At 47.3% G+C, this 18,570-nt stretch overlaps 1 protein-coding gene across 2 annotated transcripts in view; it reads left to right on the forward strand.

Moving 5' to 3' along the window:
• Nucleotides 1-18,570, forward strand: part of Xmas (RRM_XMAS2 and SAC3_GANP domain-containing protein xmas) — a 62,288-nt gene that overhangs the window by 34,077 nt on the left and 9,641 nt on the right. For both annotated transcript variants that reach the window (XM_077684072.1, XM_077684073.1), the window contains exons 18-23: nt 2,115-2,326; nt 3,475-3,606; nt 4,258-4,440; nt 12,875-13,027; nt 14,091-14,205; nt 17,047-17,227. In XM_077684072.1, coding sequence (XP_077540198.1) covers nt 2,115-2,326; nt 3,475-3,606; nt 4,258-4,440; nt 12,875-13,027; nt 14,091-14,205; nt 17,047-17,227 — 976 coding nt within the window. The remainder of the gene's footprint in view (nt 1-2,114; nt 2,327-3,474; nt 3,607-4,257; nt 4,441-12,874; nt 13,028-14,090; nt 14,206-17,046; nt 17,228-18,570) is intronic.

The following is an 18,570-nucleotide window of genomic DNA, read 5'->3' on the forward strand; positions in this document are numbered from 1 at the left end:
CCGGGCGCGGCCATTTTGATATGGTTAGATCGGCCGAGCTATCGTCTTTCCGGTTCCGCTCGTCTCTTTTATCTTCGTTCATTCACAAACGCACAAACGGCAGAAAAGAAACGACGCACAAACGAAGCTAGAAATAGATACTGAAGCGCTATTGGTCCTCCGGAACAACGACCCTCCTGATTGGATGTCACGGGCGCAACGCAAGATGGCGGCCGCCTGTGCTGCGTAGCGAGCGGATTGAGTTCATTTTCGCCGCTTCGCTCGGCCGAGTTTCTGTTCAATCTGTGGTATTCAACACGGACGTTATCGCGATGGGAATGCCAGAGATAACGAGCCAGATTACGGGAAGTTGTGTGGCTCGAAAGGCGGAGGTCATCGAACGCTTCGTGGTGCGCGTGACTCTACCGTCGCCAGACCCCGGAGGGTGACGCGGTGTGCGCGCTTGCGATAGTGGTTCGTGAAGTGAACTTTTAGTCGGATTTGCGATGTGTACACGCTTAGTTATTGCTGTGTTTTGACTGTGGGCTCGCTAGCCTTGAGAAAGAAACGGTCGGCGCGTCAAACGCTGCGGCGCGCACGGCATAGCCGACGCGCATTGGAGCATCACATGACTGGGCAACCGGTTACGATTGAACGCCAGTAGTTGTAATTAATGCCTGCGACGTTAGTTTTAATCTTAAAAGCGACCTGACCAGCCATATCAGGTATAATCAAAGCTCGATATGTCGCGGTAAGCGTGCGCTGCGATGCGCGCGAGCCATATCGCCTTTCTTGCGCAACGTTTCCCGTGCACTTGTAATTTTCATGCAAACAGGTTTGAGTTAGTAATATAGGAATAAAAATATGCTCTCTGCGTTAAAAATGTACGTTACTGTGGCAGCATTTAACAGTGATTTTTTTAGGGAAATTATTGATACCATTGCTCAGGGCATACTGGCTGTGCTGCGAGAAATATTGGATGCCTTGAATGTCAAAAGTAGTAAAAAAAATATGCTCTTGCATTGAAGTTGGAAGTTATGCAGAATACTCTACCAAGCTTTAAAGTAGCTCATTTTCAACCTTGTGGTATGCAAACTTTTGGCAATGAACACCTGCACTATGAGTACTAAGTTGCTGTGCCAGGCAAGATAAAACATGAAAAAAAAAGCCAAAAATGTTCAAATTTAAGTAAAAAAAAATGCTTAACTTGTTGCCATGGTGACAACATTGCAAAAGGAGGTTGTCCAGTGCGATACAGCCAACCAACTAACCTACTTTGCATTGAAAGCCCATTGAAACCCATCTCCCCTCCATTTGGTTTGCAAAGGGGGGTATGTACTCTTCACGGAGAAGCTGAAAATGATGTTTTCTGGAAAGAGAAAGGCTGAAAAGGCACTCCAATTTCAAGGCAAGGCCTTCCAGAAGCCCCATGTTCAAAAGGACATGAAAGGCTACAACCGTGACGACTTTTGATATGTGAAACCTATGTTGCAACTTCGGAAGCCGTTTTCTCAAAACAGTTTTTTTTGCCACCTGTGTCGCTTGTCCCAGGGATTTCTTCGTGACTGCTGGGTCTATTTTGATTCCGTTTCTTGCATTACATTCCTTGATGAACTGTTCAGGTCGTGACACTTTTAGTTTTCCAGATTTGTTTTTTGTGATTTTTTTATTCAAATAATCGTTCACAGTTGACATGCCTGTTGCACATTAACCTCTAAAAAAATGAAAACTAAAAAACATTGTGTTGTAAAAAAAAATTCTAAAACTGTCACGACCTCGTCCATTCATTTGGGAATGCAAAGCACTTCGAACAAGTTTTCTATCGTGTTTTATAAGCCGCTCAAGCTCGGTACAAGCGGAACAGAAAGAAAATTTCATACATAAAGAAGTTATCAAAATATTAACTTCAAATTTTTATGGTGTTATTACAGAAGCATTTCCAGTTGCTGTGCCAATTTTCATCAAAATCCACAAAGAAATAAAAAAGTTGATTTTGAAAGCCACGTCCCCCCTTAACACGAGCATGCGTGCACTGTGTCAAGGATAGGGAACAACCAGGAGGCTGTCACACGTACAAGCAAACCCGGAACCACCGTCGTGACAGTTTCCCTCTCCTCTCCCCAACGCACTATCAGACGCAGGGGTGCTGCTGAGTGCCCTGACGGAGGAGCTGGAGTGGGCGCCTCTGGACTTGGAGCGGCTGCTCCGGAGCCCGAGCCCAGAGCCGGAGTTCCCCTTCAAGCTGGTCGTGGGCCTGCCCCCGGCCACCGGCTCTGACACGGCCCGGCTGACGGTGGCCCGCGTGCGCAGCAAGCTGGGCTGCCGATGGGAGGGCTTCGTGGAAAAGGTTTGAGTAGCTCCCACCCCTCTCCACTCTCTGTTAGTGGCCCCCTTTACTCTCTCGCCCTCTGGGGGGATGGTTGTCACTGAGGGGCAGTACTGGGCCCCTTGTTAATCCAGTGTATTGCTGTGGTGCGCAATAGCAGCACCTCGCTCCAAAGTGTTGGACAGAACGTCATCCGGCCAGGGGTCATTATTTAGAGTGTAAAATCGCAGTCACTGAGGGAACCCGTATGGGCTCCTTGTTCACAGTGAAGTCTGTGAACAAGGAAACTGTACGGGTTCCGAAACATCAAACGAATGGTTTTGATTTGGTTGGTGGCTGCGATTTTACACTTCAAAATAATGTCTCGATTTCTTGCAAGCCTACTTGCGCGTCGGGCACAATAACCAGTGAGAATGAAATTAAAAATGATGACAAAGTGGAGAAGTTTATTTTAATTTTCCACAGTTTCGTCACAGTTGACTGAACGGGACTGGTCTTCTTGCATGTTGATAGCTTTGGAGAGTTTTTGCCATCAACACTGTGTGCAAGGATTTGCTGTGACATCTTGCTTGTTCTTGACTGCTACCGAGACAAGGTTGATCATTGGAGTGGCAGTTCCTCATTCATCTGGAAGGGGGAGGGGGGGCACTTACACTGTTGGACCAGAATTCAATGGGATCTTCTTCGCAGATAGATCATTAATCTGTGTCCAGCTTTAAACGTACATTGGGTGGGGTGCAAGTCTGACAATAGCAACCATGTCATTGCCAGCCTTGTGTATCCAATTCGTATCATCTGTCAAATTTTGCGTCATGCAACATGTCTTTATTGCCCACCCGTGAAATAAACACCCTTTTTAGCCATTTTTGCTGCTCTTCGCATGTTTTCACATTCGCAAAAACGTTACAAGCCAAGCCACTTGCGAAGCTAACACTAATCTCTACTCTTCCCATAATTCCTGCGATTATATGCGGGATGCACTGTCAGTTCCCTCTCTAGTATCCTTTTGGAGCAAACTCTGCGGTCTGCACCTGAAAAATTCCTTCTTCACTACGCATCCGCAAACATGCCACTTGCTGGTTGTCCAGAGCGTTCAGTGGCATTCTGAGACGGTCTCGTGTGCGGGCCTTTCCCTTTCGTGAGACCTCCCCCTCGGGTGTTGCACGCAGGTGGAGACCATAGCGAGCCCCAGGGGCACCCCGTTCTGCCTGACGGTGGTCCACTCGGGAGGCTGGCATGCCAAGCTGCTGCCGGGCACCTCTGCCGTGCTGGTGGTCACCACGGACGAGCCTAGAGCAGAGGTGGGTGGCTTTTTAGGTGGGCTTCCTCTCCACCCTCTCACCTCTCCCTAGCCCCAGGGTCGAGATTAGCAGGTTGTTCTGTTTCAACCCACCCATGTATAACCTCTGCTCGTCGTTCTGAGTCGGCAGGTTGTGAGGGGCTGAATAGGAGCTGAACAGGCCCCCTCTGGTCTACTCCTGCTGTCCCCTCGTCTCGATTCTTTCGATGGAGTTCAAGTAATTGCAGGAGGGTCGGAATAAGCTGAACCCATCAGTGGAATTGTCCCTCATCAAGACCATGCATGTGGGGCTTATGGAGACTCACAAGGGCTATGTACACCTGTGGCACATTGAAAGCATATCGAGGCCCGTATGATCCTTGACGTATTTCCCCCCCTCTCGTATATCTCCTGGTATTCCAGTTATGGCCGTAATCTCGGGCGTGAAAATGGCATCTCTGAGTGGCCCTCGCAGCAGCATCCTGCTGTTGTCAGTTCCAAAAGTGATGCGTGCTGTCCTGGCTCCTTTGCTGACTCGGCAGTGTGCACAGTGTTTTTCCGATCGCAAAGAGTTGGTTACAGAGGAGGAAGAGGAGACGTATCGAGGCAGCGTGGCAGAAGTGAGCACTGCATAAGTAAGCGCCCAGCGGGCTGTTCTTTGGCGGTTGTGCAGCTGGAGAGCCGGCTGGCAGAGACCCTGGCGGACGTGTCGCGGCTGCGCCCCGTGCCCTGCGTGTGCGTGGTGGACCTGGGGGCCTCCAACCAGCGGACCATCGAGGAGGCCCTGGAGCGGCACCGGGGACTCCGACACCGCGTCCTCTGCAGCAGCGGCAGCACCACGGCCCCCCGCAAAGTGGTGAGGCCTTTGTCCATGGAGGTGGCTTCCGAACAGCCGTGTGGAACCCACCCATTGCGTTCAGAAGTCAATCATGCCCATTTAGAAGATGTTTATTTAGCAAGCAAGGTTTCTTTTTGCTTGTTACAATAGCAGACTATTCGGTGATCTGGTATGGCGAGGGTACTGTGCAGAGCAAGCAGGGCAGAAGAGGGACCGAGACAGATGTGACAATCGAGGTTTGTTGGAGGCTGCCGCTTTCGTCTACAGAGAAAAGCTCGAGAAGTCCTTGGTCTTCTTTATTTGCCAGTCTGTAATACTTGCAGGCAGTTTGTGGGCTGTCATAGGACTGCTCTCGTAATGGAAATTCTGTGGGCAAACAAAATTTGAAGCTGCTCAGAGGCAGTCCTGGGTGGTCAGAAATGACCAGCCGAAAGACCTGTCAGTGATGGCAATTGGTCGCACCAGAGACTTCGAGTTTCTGCGGCAGAATAGATTGCGCGGCGTAGGGGAGGGACCCCACACAGTTGCGATGGGGCAGGTCCGAAGACCTCGGTTTGCTGCTCGGGGACATGCAGCTTCACCTCAGGACAAGATTGAGCGTCTGAGTTGTGCACGGAAATGGCATGTGAACAGGCTCCAGGTGTAATTATGCTGATTCCATGAGAGGACGAACATGCGTGTACGTGGGCATTTTTTTGTTTTTTCCAGTATTTCTATGAGTTATGCACAAGTCAGAGGATAGCTTAAGGGGGGACGTGGCTTTCAAAATCAACTTTTTTATTTCTGAGTGGATTTTGATGAAAATTGGCACAGCAACTGGAAATGCTTCTGTGATAACACCATAAAAATTTCAAGACAATGTTTTGATAACTTTTTTATTTATTAAATTTTCTTTCTGTTCCGCTTGTACCGAGCTTGAGCGACTTATAAAACACGATAGAAAACTTGTTCGAAGTGCCTTGCATTCCCAAATGAATGGGCGAGGTCGTGACAGTTGTAGAATTTTTTTTTTACAAAACAATATTTTTTAGTTTTCATTTTTTTAGAGGTTAATGTGCAACAGGCATGTCGACTGTGAACGACTATTTGAATAAAAAAGTCACAAAAAACAAATCTGGAAAACCAAAAGTGTCACGACCTGAACTGTTCATCAAGGAATGTAATGCAAGAAACGGAATCAAAATAGACCCAGTGGTCACAAAGAAATCCCTGGTACAAGCGACATAGGTGGCAAAAAAAACTGTTTTGAGAAAATGGCTTCCGAAGTTGCAACATAGGTTTCACTTATCAAAAGTCGCCACGGTTGCAGCCTTTCATGTCCTTTTGAACATGGGGCTTCTGGAAGGCCTTGCCTTGAAATTGGAGTACCTTTTACAGCCTTTCTCTTTCCAGAAAACATCATTTTCAGCTCCTCCGTGAAGAGTACATACCCCCTTTGCAAACCAAACGGAGGGGAAGATGGGTTTCGATGGGCTTTCAATGCAAAGTAGGTTAGCTGATTGGCTGTGTCGCACTGGACAACCTCCTTTTGCAGTGTTGTCACCATGGCAACAAGTTAAGCATTTTTTTGAACATTTTTGGCTTTTTTTATGTTTTATCTTGCCTGGCACAGCAACTTAGTACTCATACGTGCAGGTGTTCATTGCCAAAAGTTTGCATACCACAAGGATGAAAATGAGCTACTTTGAAGCTTGGTAGAGTATTCTGCATAACTCCTAACTTCAATGCAAGAGCATATTTTTGACTACTTTTGACATTCAAGGCATCCAATATTTCTCGCAGCACAGCCAGTATGCCCTGAGCAATGGTATCAATAATTTACCTAAAAAAATCACTGTTAAATGCTGCCACAGTAACGTACATTTTTAACGCAGAGAGCATATTTTTATTCCTATATTACTAACTCAAACCTGTTTGCATGAAAATTACAAGTGCACGGGAAACGTAGCACAAGAAAGGCGATATGGCTCGCGCGCATCGCAGCGCACGCTTACCGCGACATATCGAACTTTGATTATACCTGATATGGCTGGTCAGGTCGCTTTTAAGATTAAATCTAATGTCGCAGGCATTAATTACAACTACTGGCGTTCAATCGTAACCGGTTGCCCAGTCATGTGATGCTCCAATGCGCGTCGGCTATGCCGTGCGCGCAGCAGCGTTTGACGCGTCGACCGTTTCTTTCTCAAGGCTAGCGAGCCCACAGTCAAAACACAGCAATAACTAAGCGTGTAAACATCGCAAACCCGACTAAAAGTTCACTTCACGAACCGCTATCGCAAGCGCGCACACCGCGTCACCCTCCGCGGTCTGGCGACGGTAGAGTCACGCGTACCACGAAGTGTTCGATGACCTCCGCCTTTCGAGCCACACAACTTCCCGTAATCTGGCTCGTTATCTCTGGCATTCCCATCGCGATAACGTGCGTGTTGAATACCACAGATTGCACAGAAACTCGGCCGAGCGAAGCGGCGAAAATGAACTCAATCCGCTCGCTACGCAGCTCAGGCGGCCGCCATCTTGCGTTGCGCCCGCGACATCCAATCAGGAGGGTCGTCGTTCTGCGCCCCGACCGGAGGACCAATAGCGCTTCAGCATCTATTTCAGGCTTCGTTTGTGCGTCGTTTCTTTTCTGCCGTTTGTGCGTTTGTGAATGAACGAAGATACAAGAGACGAGCGGAACCGGAAAGACGATCGCTCGGCCGATCTAACCATATCAAAATGGCCGCGCCCAGTGGCACCGTTGCGGAGATAGAGTGCTCCGAAAATTGCCGTTTTTTTCGCCCTTTTGCGCTGATAGAAAATACAAAAGTATTTTTTTATGCCACTTTGTGACGCTTTTCAGCGTAAAAACTTTGCAGACGCACAGAATAGGAAACATAGAAGCCGAATATGTGGGTTTCAAAAAAACGATGTTTTGGTCATTTTTCCGAAGTTGAAAGCCGCGTCCCCCCTTAAAAAAGAAGGACATCATAGGAGGACCAAGTTTGAAAAGTCCCTGGTGTGGCCGCAGAATACGAACTGACACTTTATCAAAGCACGAAACCAGAAAAGCAGCGGCAGTGGCGGAGCACACGGCACGGAGATGCATCTCGGATGCATGAGTTCAGCCACTTATAACTTCAGTACAAACAAAATGATGCAACATGTTTTTTAGCAATATTGTTGACCTTAAAGGAGCCATGAAGACAAAACACAAGATTGTTATTCGAAATTTTTCGAGCTTTATAGTGACCCCAGCGCTTGTCCGAATGCAAACGATGCTTTATTGACTAAGAAATTAATTAATTTAGCATAAAATTTTGATTTTCCCGCTAAATAGTGCGTTTTCGTGGTCTGCAATGACATCCCAGGGTCTTTTTACCGTTAGTAAACCTAGATGGCCCCACCACACCGCGGCAAGCCGTTTTCTGCCTTTGGTTTGTTTGTGAACGTATTTGTACCTGGCTTGTTTTGTTCATGGAGACAATCGTTTCGTGAAACATGGTGCTTGCTCGACAAATCCGGTCACGTAAGACATCGTCGCTTGCGTCAGTCGGCCAGTGTCGTCTGAAACAACCCCAAAACCCCGCAGTCCTGTGCAGCTAAACCAAGTATAGTACGCGCAGTACCAACAGCAGTATACGCATCGGTACTTCTATGTTTACGTGTGCTTTCGTAACTTCCACTGTTTGTCTGTCCCACCATTCTTGGGGCTTTAAAAAGAATCTGCCCTAAATTTAAGCGCTAATAGCTCGTTCAGTAAGCTTATAAGCTCCGCATTATTTGCGTTTGCTTTTGCCGGCCTCTACCAATTGCAGAGCTGTCTGGTATGACATCATAGGTTCTGTTGCGGGAAATGAGCGAGTGGGTTGCATGGCCGTTCCCTTTTTTTCCTAATTATACAGCTTATTCGAGCGAAGTTTACGTTAAAGGTGGTGTCAGTATTGATTCTAACGAGGCAATGTTTTGAATGAACCAAACTTGTGTTTTCTCTTCATGGTTCCTTTAATTAAGGAGTCTCGTTTCACGAATTTTGAAAAAAATCGAGACTAATTTTCATTTTCATTTTGATTTTTAAAGCTGTTCATTTTTTAGAAAAAGAAAAGCATTCAATGTTTTTTGCGTATATTAATATTTTTTCTAGACAAGCGATATTTCACAGATATGTTTACAAATATCTGGTCGACATTGCCTATCGCAAGTTGGTCGCAGTTGCAGATACGGAGATGGCTGTGCATTAAGGGGGGACGCGGCTTTCAACTTCGGAAAAATGACCAAAACATCGTTTTTTTGAAACCCGCATATTCGGCTTCTATGTTTCCTATTCTATGCGTCTGCAAAGTTTTTACGCTGAAAAGCGTCGCAAAGTGGCATAAAAAAATACTTTTGTCATGCGCGGTGACAAACTATCAGCGCAAAAGGGCGAAAAAACGGCAATTTTCGGAGCGCTCTATCTCCGCAACGGTGCCACCGGGCGCGGCCATTTTGATATGGTTAGATCGGCCGAGCGATCGTCTTTCCGGTTCCGCTCGTCTCTTTTATCTTCGTTCATTCACAAACGCACAAACGGCAGAAAAGAAACGACGCACAAACGAAGCTAGAAATAGATGCTGAAGCGCTATTGGTCCTCCCAGAACAACGACCCTCCTGATTGGATGTCACGGGCGCAACGCAAGATGGCGGCCGCCTGAGCTGCGTAGCGAGCGCATTGAGTTCATTTTCGCCGCTTCGCTCGGCCGAGTTTCTGTTCAATCTGTTGTATTCAACACGCACATTATCGCGATGGGAATGCCTGAGATCGCGAGCCAGATTGCGGGAAGTTGTGTGGCTCGAAAGGAGGAGGTCATCGAACGCTTCGTGGTGCGCGTGACTCTACCGTCGCCAGACCCCGGAGGGTGACGCGGTGTGCGCGCTTGCGATAGCGGTTCGTGAAGTGAACTTTTAGTCGGGTTTGCGATGTTTACACACTTAGTTATTGCTGTGTTTTGACTGTGGACTCGCTAGCCTTGAAAAAGAAACGGTCGACGCGTCAAACGCGCTGGCGCGCACGGCATAGCCGACGCGCATTGGAGCAGCACATGACTGGGCAACCGGTTACGATTGAACGCCAGTAGTTGTAATTAATGCCTGCGACGTTAGATTTAATCTTAAAAGCGACCTGACCAGCCATATCAGGTATAATTAAAGTTCGATATGTCGCGGTAAGCGTGCGCTGCGATGCGCGCGAGCCATATCGCCCGTATTGCGCAACGTTTCCCGTGCACTTGTAATTTTCATGCAAACAGGTTTGAGTTAGTAATACAGGAATAAAAATATGCTCTCTGCATTAAAAATGTACGTTACTGTCGCAGCATTTAACAGTGATTTTTTAGGGAAATTATTGATACCATTGCTTAGGGCATACTGGCTTTGCTGCTAGAAATATTGGATGCCTTGAATGTCAAAAGTATTAAAAAAATATGCTCTTGCATTGAAGTTGGGAGTTATGCAGAATACTCTACCAAGCTTCAAAGTAGCTCATTTTCATCCTTGTGGTATGCAAACTTTTGACAATGAACACCTGCACGTATGAGTACTAAGTTGCTGTGCCAGGCAAGATGATAAAACATAAAAAAAAGCCAAAAATGTTCAAATTTAAGTAAAAAAAATGCTCAACTTGTTGCCATGGTGACAACACTGCAAAAGGAGGTTGTTCAGTGCGATACAGCCAACCAGCTAACCTACTTTGCATTGAAAGCCCATTGAAACCCATCTCCCCCTTCGTTTGGTCAGGAAAGTGGGGTATGTACTCTTCACGGAGGAGCTGAAAATGATGTTTTCTGGAAAGAAAAAGGCTGTGAAAGGCACTCCAATTTCAAGGCAAGGCATTCCAGAAGCCCCATGTTCAAAAGGACATGAAAGGCTACAACCATGACGACTTTTGATAAGTGAAACCTATGTTGCAACTTCGGAAGCCATTTTCTCAAAACAGTTTTTTTTGCCACCTCCGTCGCTTGTACCAGGGATTTTTTTGTGACCGCTGGGTCTATTTTGATTTCGTTTCTTGCATCACATTCCTTGATAAACAGTTCAGGTCGTGACACTCTTGGTTTTCCCGATTTGTTTTTTGTGATTTTTTTATTCGAATAATCGTTCACAGTCAACATGCCTATTGCACATTAACCTCTAAAAAAATGAAAACCAAAAAACATTGTGTTGTAAAAAAAAAAAATTCTAAAACTGTCACGACCTCGTCCATTCATTTGGGAATGCAAAGCACTTCGAACAAGTTTTCTATCGTGTTTTATAAGCCGCTCAAGCTCGGTACAAGCAGAACAGAAAGAAAATTTAATACATAAAAAAGTTTTCAAAATATTAGTTTGAAATTTTTATGGTGTTATCACGGAAGCATTTCCAGTTGCTGTGCCAATTTTCATCAAAATCCACAAAGAAATAAAAAAGTTGATTTTGAAAGCCACGTCCCCCCTTAAAGTAAGCGGCAGCGTAGCGTCTAGCCCAAGTTCACATTTTTTTTCTCATTTTTTTGTTCACAGCACAATGCAAAAGTTGTCTTGTCCTGTTTTTATTTTCAAACAAATTTGTCAGAACAATCAAACCTTTTTGTGTACACAATGACGCAGAGTTGTGAAAAACTGCAGCTGTCGGAAATTGCGCATCACCTGCATCAACTTTGCATATTCTTTCTCGCGAAGTACACACGCTAAAAGAAAATGGGTTGCAGTTTTATGCTATTCTCTGGGTTGTGCATAACATAAAAATGCTGGGGAAAAAAAACAAAAAATGTGCGTGTACGCATGTTTTGTTCTCTCATGGAATCAGCCAGCAGGGAAGCAGAGGGTGTCTCCTCCCAAGTAATCAGGAAGTGTGAAAATTTACTGCGGTTGCCTAGTTCAAAAAAAAATATAGGAAAGGTAATTAAAAGTGACAAACGATTATGAAATTCCTCAAACTTTGCCCTCGGGCACATGTCTAAAATTTTTCTGCTGTACTCAAACCGTATATATATATATTGTATGCACCCTGTCTGATGAGTCCAAAGTCATTTTCGTAACTGCTACTAGGGCTCGCAACTGTCAGCCGGCTTAGTTTAATAAAACATTTGTCAGGTGTTGGTTACGCCTCTCTAACAGTCGGCCAGAGGAACTAGACAGTGCTGTCGTTTGTTTGAAATAAATCAATGATTTCCTTGTAAGCTTCCTTCACTGAGATGAGGTCATTTCTTGTTTAATGTTTCGTTCAGATGTGGCCGTGTGCCTTTTTCAGGAGTGCAGGGGAAACGGTGGAAAAGGAAGAAAGAACTCGGACATATGCATGGATGGCTGTGTTCTGATGGGATTTGGCTGCTTCCAATGGGTTCAAAGCAGGGGCGTGATCAGAGCCGGGGTTTTGGGGGTTCGAATCCCTTCCGAAATCCGAAGCGAGACTTGGTGTTCCGTTCGGCAAAACTTCTCCCTTTCCTTAATTTATAACCCCCCCTGAAAAACATTTCTGCCAACGGCCCTAGTGCAAAGGTTCGAAACCTTCAAAAATCGCAACACTGAAAATGGGACACAAACAACCACAGGAGCGCTCGTCCTGTGGTTCTTTTGTTTGTGTGCCGTTTTCAGTGTTGCACTTTTTGAAGGTTTCAACGTGCAAAATTCACCGAGTAGCCCAACTCGCCATTCTTGTGCAAAGGTTGCAAGCCAGCATTTCACGATGGCATGTGTGTGTACTTCTTGCACTGATCGGGTGTCGTGAGAAGCGGCAGGTAGCAAGCCTTGCCTGCCAAGGGGGGGGCACTTGCAAGGTTCTTGTGGGTCCTTCAAAACCCTCAAATTTAAAAATCTTGTTTGCAAGGCCTTGAAAGCCTTGGGATTTTTAGGTACCCTTAAAAATTCTCATAGGCGTAAAAACAACACGAAGCTACGTAAGAACCAGTGAGTGTTTATTTTTTTCTTGATCTTCTTCAGCGAATTAAAGTTGCATTTTGTAGCACACTGTAAGTGCTTATCTGTGTAAGTAACAAACAAGTATGAGGAATGCTGAACAAGGGAATGTCGCTAGAGCCATTGTTGCTTTGACAAAGATACTTTATTGCAGCATCAGCTCCAGGAATGTTTTCATTTTTTCAATGGTTTCTCATCATTTCAAGCCTCTCTTTTTTTTACCTGAACGTCAGTCTTATTTAATTTCCCGACTAGCAGTGTGGTCCTTGAAAATACGCCCAGAGATCCTTATGAAAGTCCTTGTGAACCCTTGGAACTTTTGTCACGTAAACCAGCGCGAAGGTGCCACCGGGCTGGCTTGTTCCAACAGAGTAGTGGCACTTTTTCTCCTCCGTCCTTAAAGTTGATGGGAGAAGGGATGTTCTGACTTGGAGGAGTGCAGCCCCCGATACGAGTGGTATACCATTCTGTGATGACATTAAGACGCGGTCAGTTCCATGTCTGGTGGTGCGAGTGATCCCTCTTTCATCTTCGTCTTCCAGCTGGAGGAGGCTGTGCGCTGGTGCTCGGAGCAGCGGGCTGTGGCCCCCGCCCTGCGGACCTTGCCCCTGCGGGACTACGTGCGGGACAATGTGTGCCGCCTGGTCTTCGACACCATCCACTGCGACCTGCCCCAGCACACGCTGCGCTGGCAGGTGAGTTGCCGCCGAAAAAAGGGGCAGACCCACTGCAGTGGCTGAGGTGGTGTGTTAGCCACTTTTCAGATTGAAGTGCGTCCAGATTTTGCCGCATGTTAAAGATCGCCGCCAGGTGGTCGAAATTTACCCGGAGCCGTCCACTATGGCACCTAGAGCCTCTGGAGCGTCTGAAGCCCACGAGAGCCCTCCACTACGGCATGCCTCCTAGCCTGGGCATAGCTTTGGCGCCTTCAACCCCCACAGTTTGAAAACAAGGGCAGGATAGAGGAGACGGCTTGGTGCATTGAAGCTGTGCTGGGGCATTTTAAGGCTCTTTTTAATTAAAAAGAGCCCAGCCACATTCACTTTTTTTTTTGTCTCATTGTCTCAAAGAAACCTTCAGGGCTTTTCAAGTGTCCATTCCTCTCTTTGTCTGAGCATTTTTTTGAACATAAATGAACTTCACCAGAATGCACGATGACCATGCATAAATTGTGCTGCACAGTGCGTGCGCACAGTCATGTACATATTCATCTGTGAAAACTTCATTACATCGCTACAATTTGTCGTTACGATTGGAAAGTAATGCTGCTAATTGTGTGCACGTAGTAGTAACCTGCTTAGCCAGAAAGAGCACAAAGCAACTAGGGTTAGGTTTCTGTGTCGTCCTCTGGCAAGCTAAACTATTTTTTTAGTGGTCGTGCACTTTCTTCACTAGTGGTCCTCTTGGCAGCAGGTACCGCTGATGTGTAATGTATGCCCCGGCAAAAAATACTTGCTATCTTGCCAATTTCTAGTGTCCCAAAAGCTATATTATTGTGCCTACTCATTACACTGGGGCGCCCATTTTGGATATCACTATTTCATTTCAACTATTCACTTCCTTATGTTATAGACTTTTGAATGAAGATTATGGCATTTTTCTGTGTTGCATTGAGCACACTGTGAGAAATGCTTCGACATAACTCTCATTCATTCATACCAGGGAACTGGCAGTTATGTTGCTGCAAGCGTATGGTGTTACAGTTGTGTGCGTTCCCGTGTATTCAGTGTCCTGAGTGCTGGCATCCTTTGATTGCAGTTGCCAGATGACGTGGTCCAGCTGTACAACTGCACCCTCGACCACTTGGCAGATGTGGCGGCCTCAGACAGGCTCTTTGAACTGACCGTGGTCGCTCCGGAAATCAAGCATCCCAGTACGTTTGTCTCTGAACTAGTTTTTCCGGTTTTTTTTAGCTGTCCAGTGTTCTCAAAATGGTTTGCATGAGGGGGTTTGGTTTTTCAAGTGTTCCAAGCGGGTCGTACCTCATGGGGTGTCAGTGCACTTATCCTCGTTGTGCATCTGTGCTGCAAACTTATTTTGGGCTTCTTGAGTTTTTTTAACTTGGGTCACCCTCTGTACTCCTAAAGCTTGTTTAGATCCCTTGGGGGCGACAAGTTTGGGATGTTGTCCTGTGGCAGAACAGAAGAGTGTGCAACTTTGAAGTGGCCACCATTGTTGGGACCCACCGCTGCCACCACCAGAGGTCGACGGACTCACTCATGAGTCCACTCACTCAGACTCATTTGGACTCAAACTCACACGCGAGTTTGAGTTTGAGTGAGCGTGAGGCTAGTGTAGCATTGTGAGTTTGAGCCTGGCTGAGTTTGAGTACGCCTGAGACCGAGTGAGCTTTGAGTCCATTTTGAGTTTTGAGTACATTTTGAGTTTGAGTATATTTTGAGTACTGGGTACATTTTGAGTACTGGGTACATTTTGAGTTTGGGTACATTTTGAGTTTTGAGTCCGTGTGAGTTCTGAGTTTTGCGCTCACTGTGAGTTTGAGTGAGTGCAGACGTGCTGCTGAGCATTGAGTCTGAGTTTGAGTGAGTGGTGATTCGAAAAAAAGAAAATTGTGAGTGAGTTTGAGTGAGCCGCGCCAACTTTGCCGAGGTATGGCCACCACTATTGCGGCTTGGCCGTCTCGCCGCAGCCACCAGTGTTGCGAGTTGCCAATGGAGCGCAGTCACCGCTGCTGCGACGTTGCCTTTCTCCATCCGCTATCGACACGGCACAGAGCAGAGCGATGAAGCTGTCAAGCCGACGAAGGGTTGAAGCAACATTTATATACAGTATGTACAGTATGTAAAAGCGTTACATGGCTCGCACAAAGGTGACAGCACGTCTCCACTCGGTGCCTCCGAAAAGTGCAGCTGGTTTTGTACCCCCGGGGATTCCATTGCAGCCGCGAGCGGTTTGAATCGCTCCAGTCAGGACTCACGCTGGCCGAAGTTTGAATCCAACGAATGGAAGCGAAGCGGTTGTGTCAGCCGAACCGCCACTATGGGGAAAGAGAAGGTGACACAGCGGCACTGTCTCCAGGCATGTCGCTGTGCGTCTGCCGTGGGCCGGCCGTCCGAGGTATGATTCGGCCCAGCTATTGAGAAGGGAAAAAAACTTCGCGGCGCCTTGAAGTTGGGGCACGTCTTCTGCCGCGGGCGGTTTGACAGAGGTGCGAATCGTCCCTGCCATCGTGCGTCTCCAGATGAAGCGAATTTGGGCTGGGCGCTCTGGCAAAACACCATGCAGACAAAACACACGTCTGGTTCATTTGAAAGATTGCCTCGTTAAGATCGTACTGACACCCCTTTTAATGTAAACTTCGCTCAAGTAAGCTATATAACTAGGAAAAAAGGGAATGACTCATTAGCTCATTTCCCGCACTAGAACCTATGGCATGATATGCACAGCTGTGCAGTTGGCTGAGGCGGGCAAAAGCAAACGCAAATTAGGCAGGGCTTACAAGCTTGCAGAACGAGGTATTTTGCACTTAAGTATTCCTTTTATAGCGCTGAGAATGATGGGGTGAAACAATGGAAGCTGTGAAAATACACCTGAACATAGAAGTACCAGTGTCTACTGCTGTTGGCACTGTGCTCACTGTGCTTGTTTTAGCTGCACAGCAGTTCGCACTTTGGGGCCGTCTCAGATGACACTGGCCGATTGGTGTAAGTGGCATTGTCTTACATGGGCCTGTTTGTCAAGCATACCCCATGTTTCACGAAACGATTGCTACCTACTGTAGCAAAAACAAGCCAGGTGCAAATACGATCAGAAACGCGAGGGCGGACAGCGGTGTGGTGGCGCCATCTATAGTTCATGCCACAAGCTATGTGCAGCACCGTGGAGGCTGCATTGCTGTCAACAGTCTGCCCTCTCAGGGTGCCTGACTCACCGCGAAGGAAGCGACTAGAGGCGCCGGGGCCTCGTGGTTCCACCTGCCGAGGGGGGAGAGGGAAATGAAGCATTGCACTAACGTTTGGTTGAAGACCTATCCTTGGTACACGTCATCGCAGAAATTGCGAAACGCAATTTGGCGGGAGAAAGCGTTGCTGCCGGTCAAGCGCTCGCTTTCTAATAAAACAAACTTGCATTTTGTCTGCATGGACCCTCTAAAAGCTGCTAATCCTCTCTCGAGGGAGATATGGGATCATCCTTCATGTGATCAGAAATCTCTGGAACTTTGGGGATTACTCATTTTAATGTGGCACGCAGCAATGATGGAAACATTTTGACGCTATCGGCTGTCGCTGTTCAGGACTTCTAATGGCTGGGCTACACGGGGACACTGTCAATTGATTTGAGGGCTTGCCCACAAGTGCGCCCTATGTATTTACATGTTTACAATAAGGCGCTCGATGGACGACTGGTTCAATGGCCTTCAGAAGGCCTCTCTCCAAAGAAGCATTCTATGTTGGGCAAGTGTGTGTAGAAGTAGAGTGCTGTGTCTGTTTCAAAAACCGTGCCATATTTTCTGGGACATGCCTGTGGCCTGTTTCCAACAACCGTGCAGAAATAATGTTTGAATCGTAATGGAGGGCTTCTGCTAATCGGGGTTAACCACACTACCCAACATCCTTCAGTTCCTGTTTCAGAAGCCTCCTTGCTGTAGTCATTGTCATTTGAAACGAATGCTTTTGAGAATAGCATCACCCCTGTCCTTGTAGCGGTCACTGTATAGAGCTCACTCGGAGTGCACTGCTGTTGCCCCGTGCAGGGTACCGGCCCGACTGGAACGAGCACGCCCGTCTGCGGTGCCTATACGACCGGGTGCGGTCCCTCAAGTTCCCACAAGTGCTGGCCGACGCCCGTCACGTGGACGTGGTGCTGGACTACACCTGGCGGCTGTGCGACCAGCACGGGTGCCTGGCCAGCAAGAGGGAGGCCCTGCTGGACAGGTGCCCGGCCCTTCTTTCTTGGACTACCTTAACCCAAAAACATTGCTGTGTGTCTGTCTCTCCCCCGATTCGGCCGCCAGGCCAAAAGATAAAAGCTTGTATGCATTGTTTAGCAAAAAGAAGACATCAGACGTATTTGGGGCAAGGCATCAACATGGAACTGGTACAGTGTAGACCACTTATAACGTATGTCGCGGGAGCCGCAAGAATCCGCACTATAAGCGGTACCGCATTATAACCAAAACACGCGTGAATTCAACCACATCGCCACCTATCTCTCAAGTCAACCTATATTTATCATCACTCAAACGCACAGCACTTAAAAACGAAGGCACGGTCTATATTTCGTATTATTTTTCACATCAGCCGCTGCTGCAGGGCAAAAGCGCAGTCTCACAAACGGCGAGCGCGGCTTTAACTTCCGTTGTGTTTGTTTTGAAAGACTATGGCTGCGTTTTTAGCGTCTATGAACAGACGCCGCAAGACGTGATAAAAACGCCAGCGGGATTTTTTTTTTTTTTTTACCCCACCTTGTGTTCACGATGCCGAAGGCGGCTGCTTATCAGCGCAACGTACTGGTGGTGGAAATCTTCGGCTTCGCGCGGCTCGAATGTTCGGAAAGAAAAAGAGCGGTGGCTTATCTGCAACAACGTTCTAAAGCGTGAACCGCGTGGTAGATTTGGTATCGCGAAAACGTGCAGTGCACGCCAGCGCGGATACAACTGGTGTGGTGTGGGCGGCGCGGTAAGAGGCGGCAACATGGCGTCGGCACTGGCCGTGAAGCGGTGCAGGCAGTTCCAGTCAGTTCCAGCGACCGCTTCTAAACGATCGCTGAAATGCCGCACGGGGCGCAAGCGAAGATGCTCATGCAAGAAAAGAGCTAATAATGTGGGCGAAAAGTGGAATATAAACTGCCATCCACACTGCTTGTGAAAGCGCCTATCAAAAAATAGCGCGGTGGTAAGCCTAAACATCTCTGGCGCGGCTAGCCGGCTCGGAGCGCTTCGAATCTCCCGCCATTAGGTACGCGTCTCCCCATTGGTGCAAGTCGTCAGGCTCCTCCCACTGCCACGCGAAGAAGCCATCGCGAGCGCGGAATCGTCGACACGAGCACGAAAGAAACAAACAAAAAAAAAAACTTACGCGCAACGCCGATGTGCACGATTCGTGCGCGAAAACGGGCCATGAGGTTCACGATTTATAAAATCAACTTGCCGCGCGCGGATGGGGAGTCTGTCGCTAAGTCTGTCGCTATCTTCCGAGGTGCATCAAGCAAGGACAGTTGTGGTTATCAGGTACGCACGAACTAAAGAATGCCTTTTTTTTTTTTTTTTTTTTTTTCT

This window comes from Haemaphysalis longicornis, unplaced genomic scaffold, assembly GCF_048455015.1.
Source record: "Haemaphysalis longicornis isolate Haplotype H1 unplaced genomic scaffold, Haemaphysalis longicornis Haplotype H1 scaffold_9, whole genome shotgun sequence".
NCBI classification, from domain to species: Eukaryota; Metazoa; Arthropoda; class Arachnida; order Ixodida; family Ixodidae; genus Haemaphysalis; species Haemaphysalis longicornis.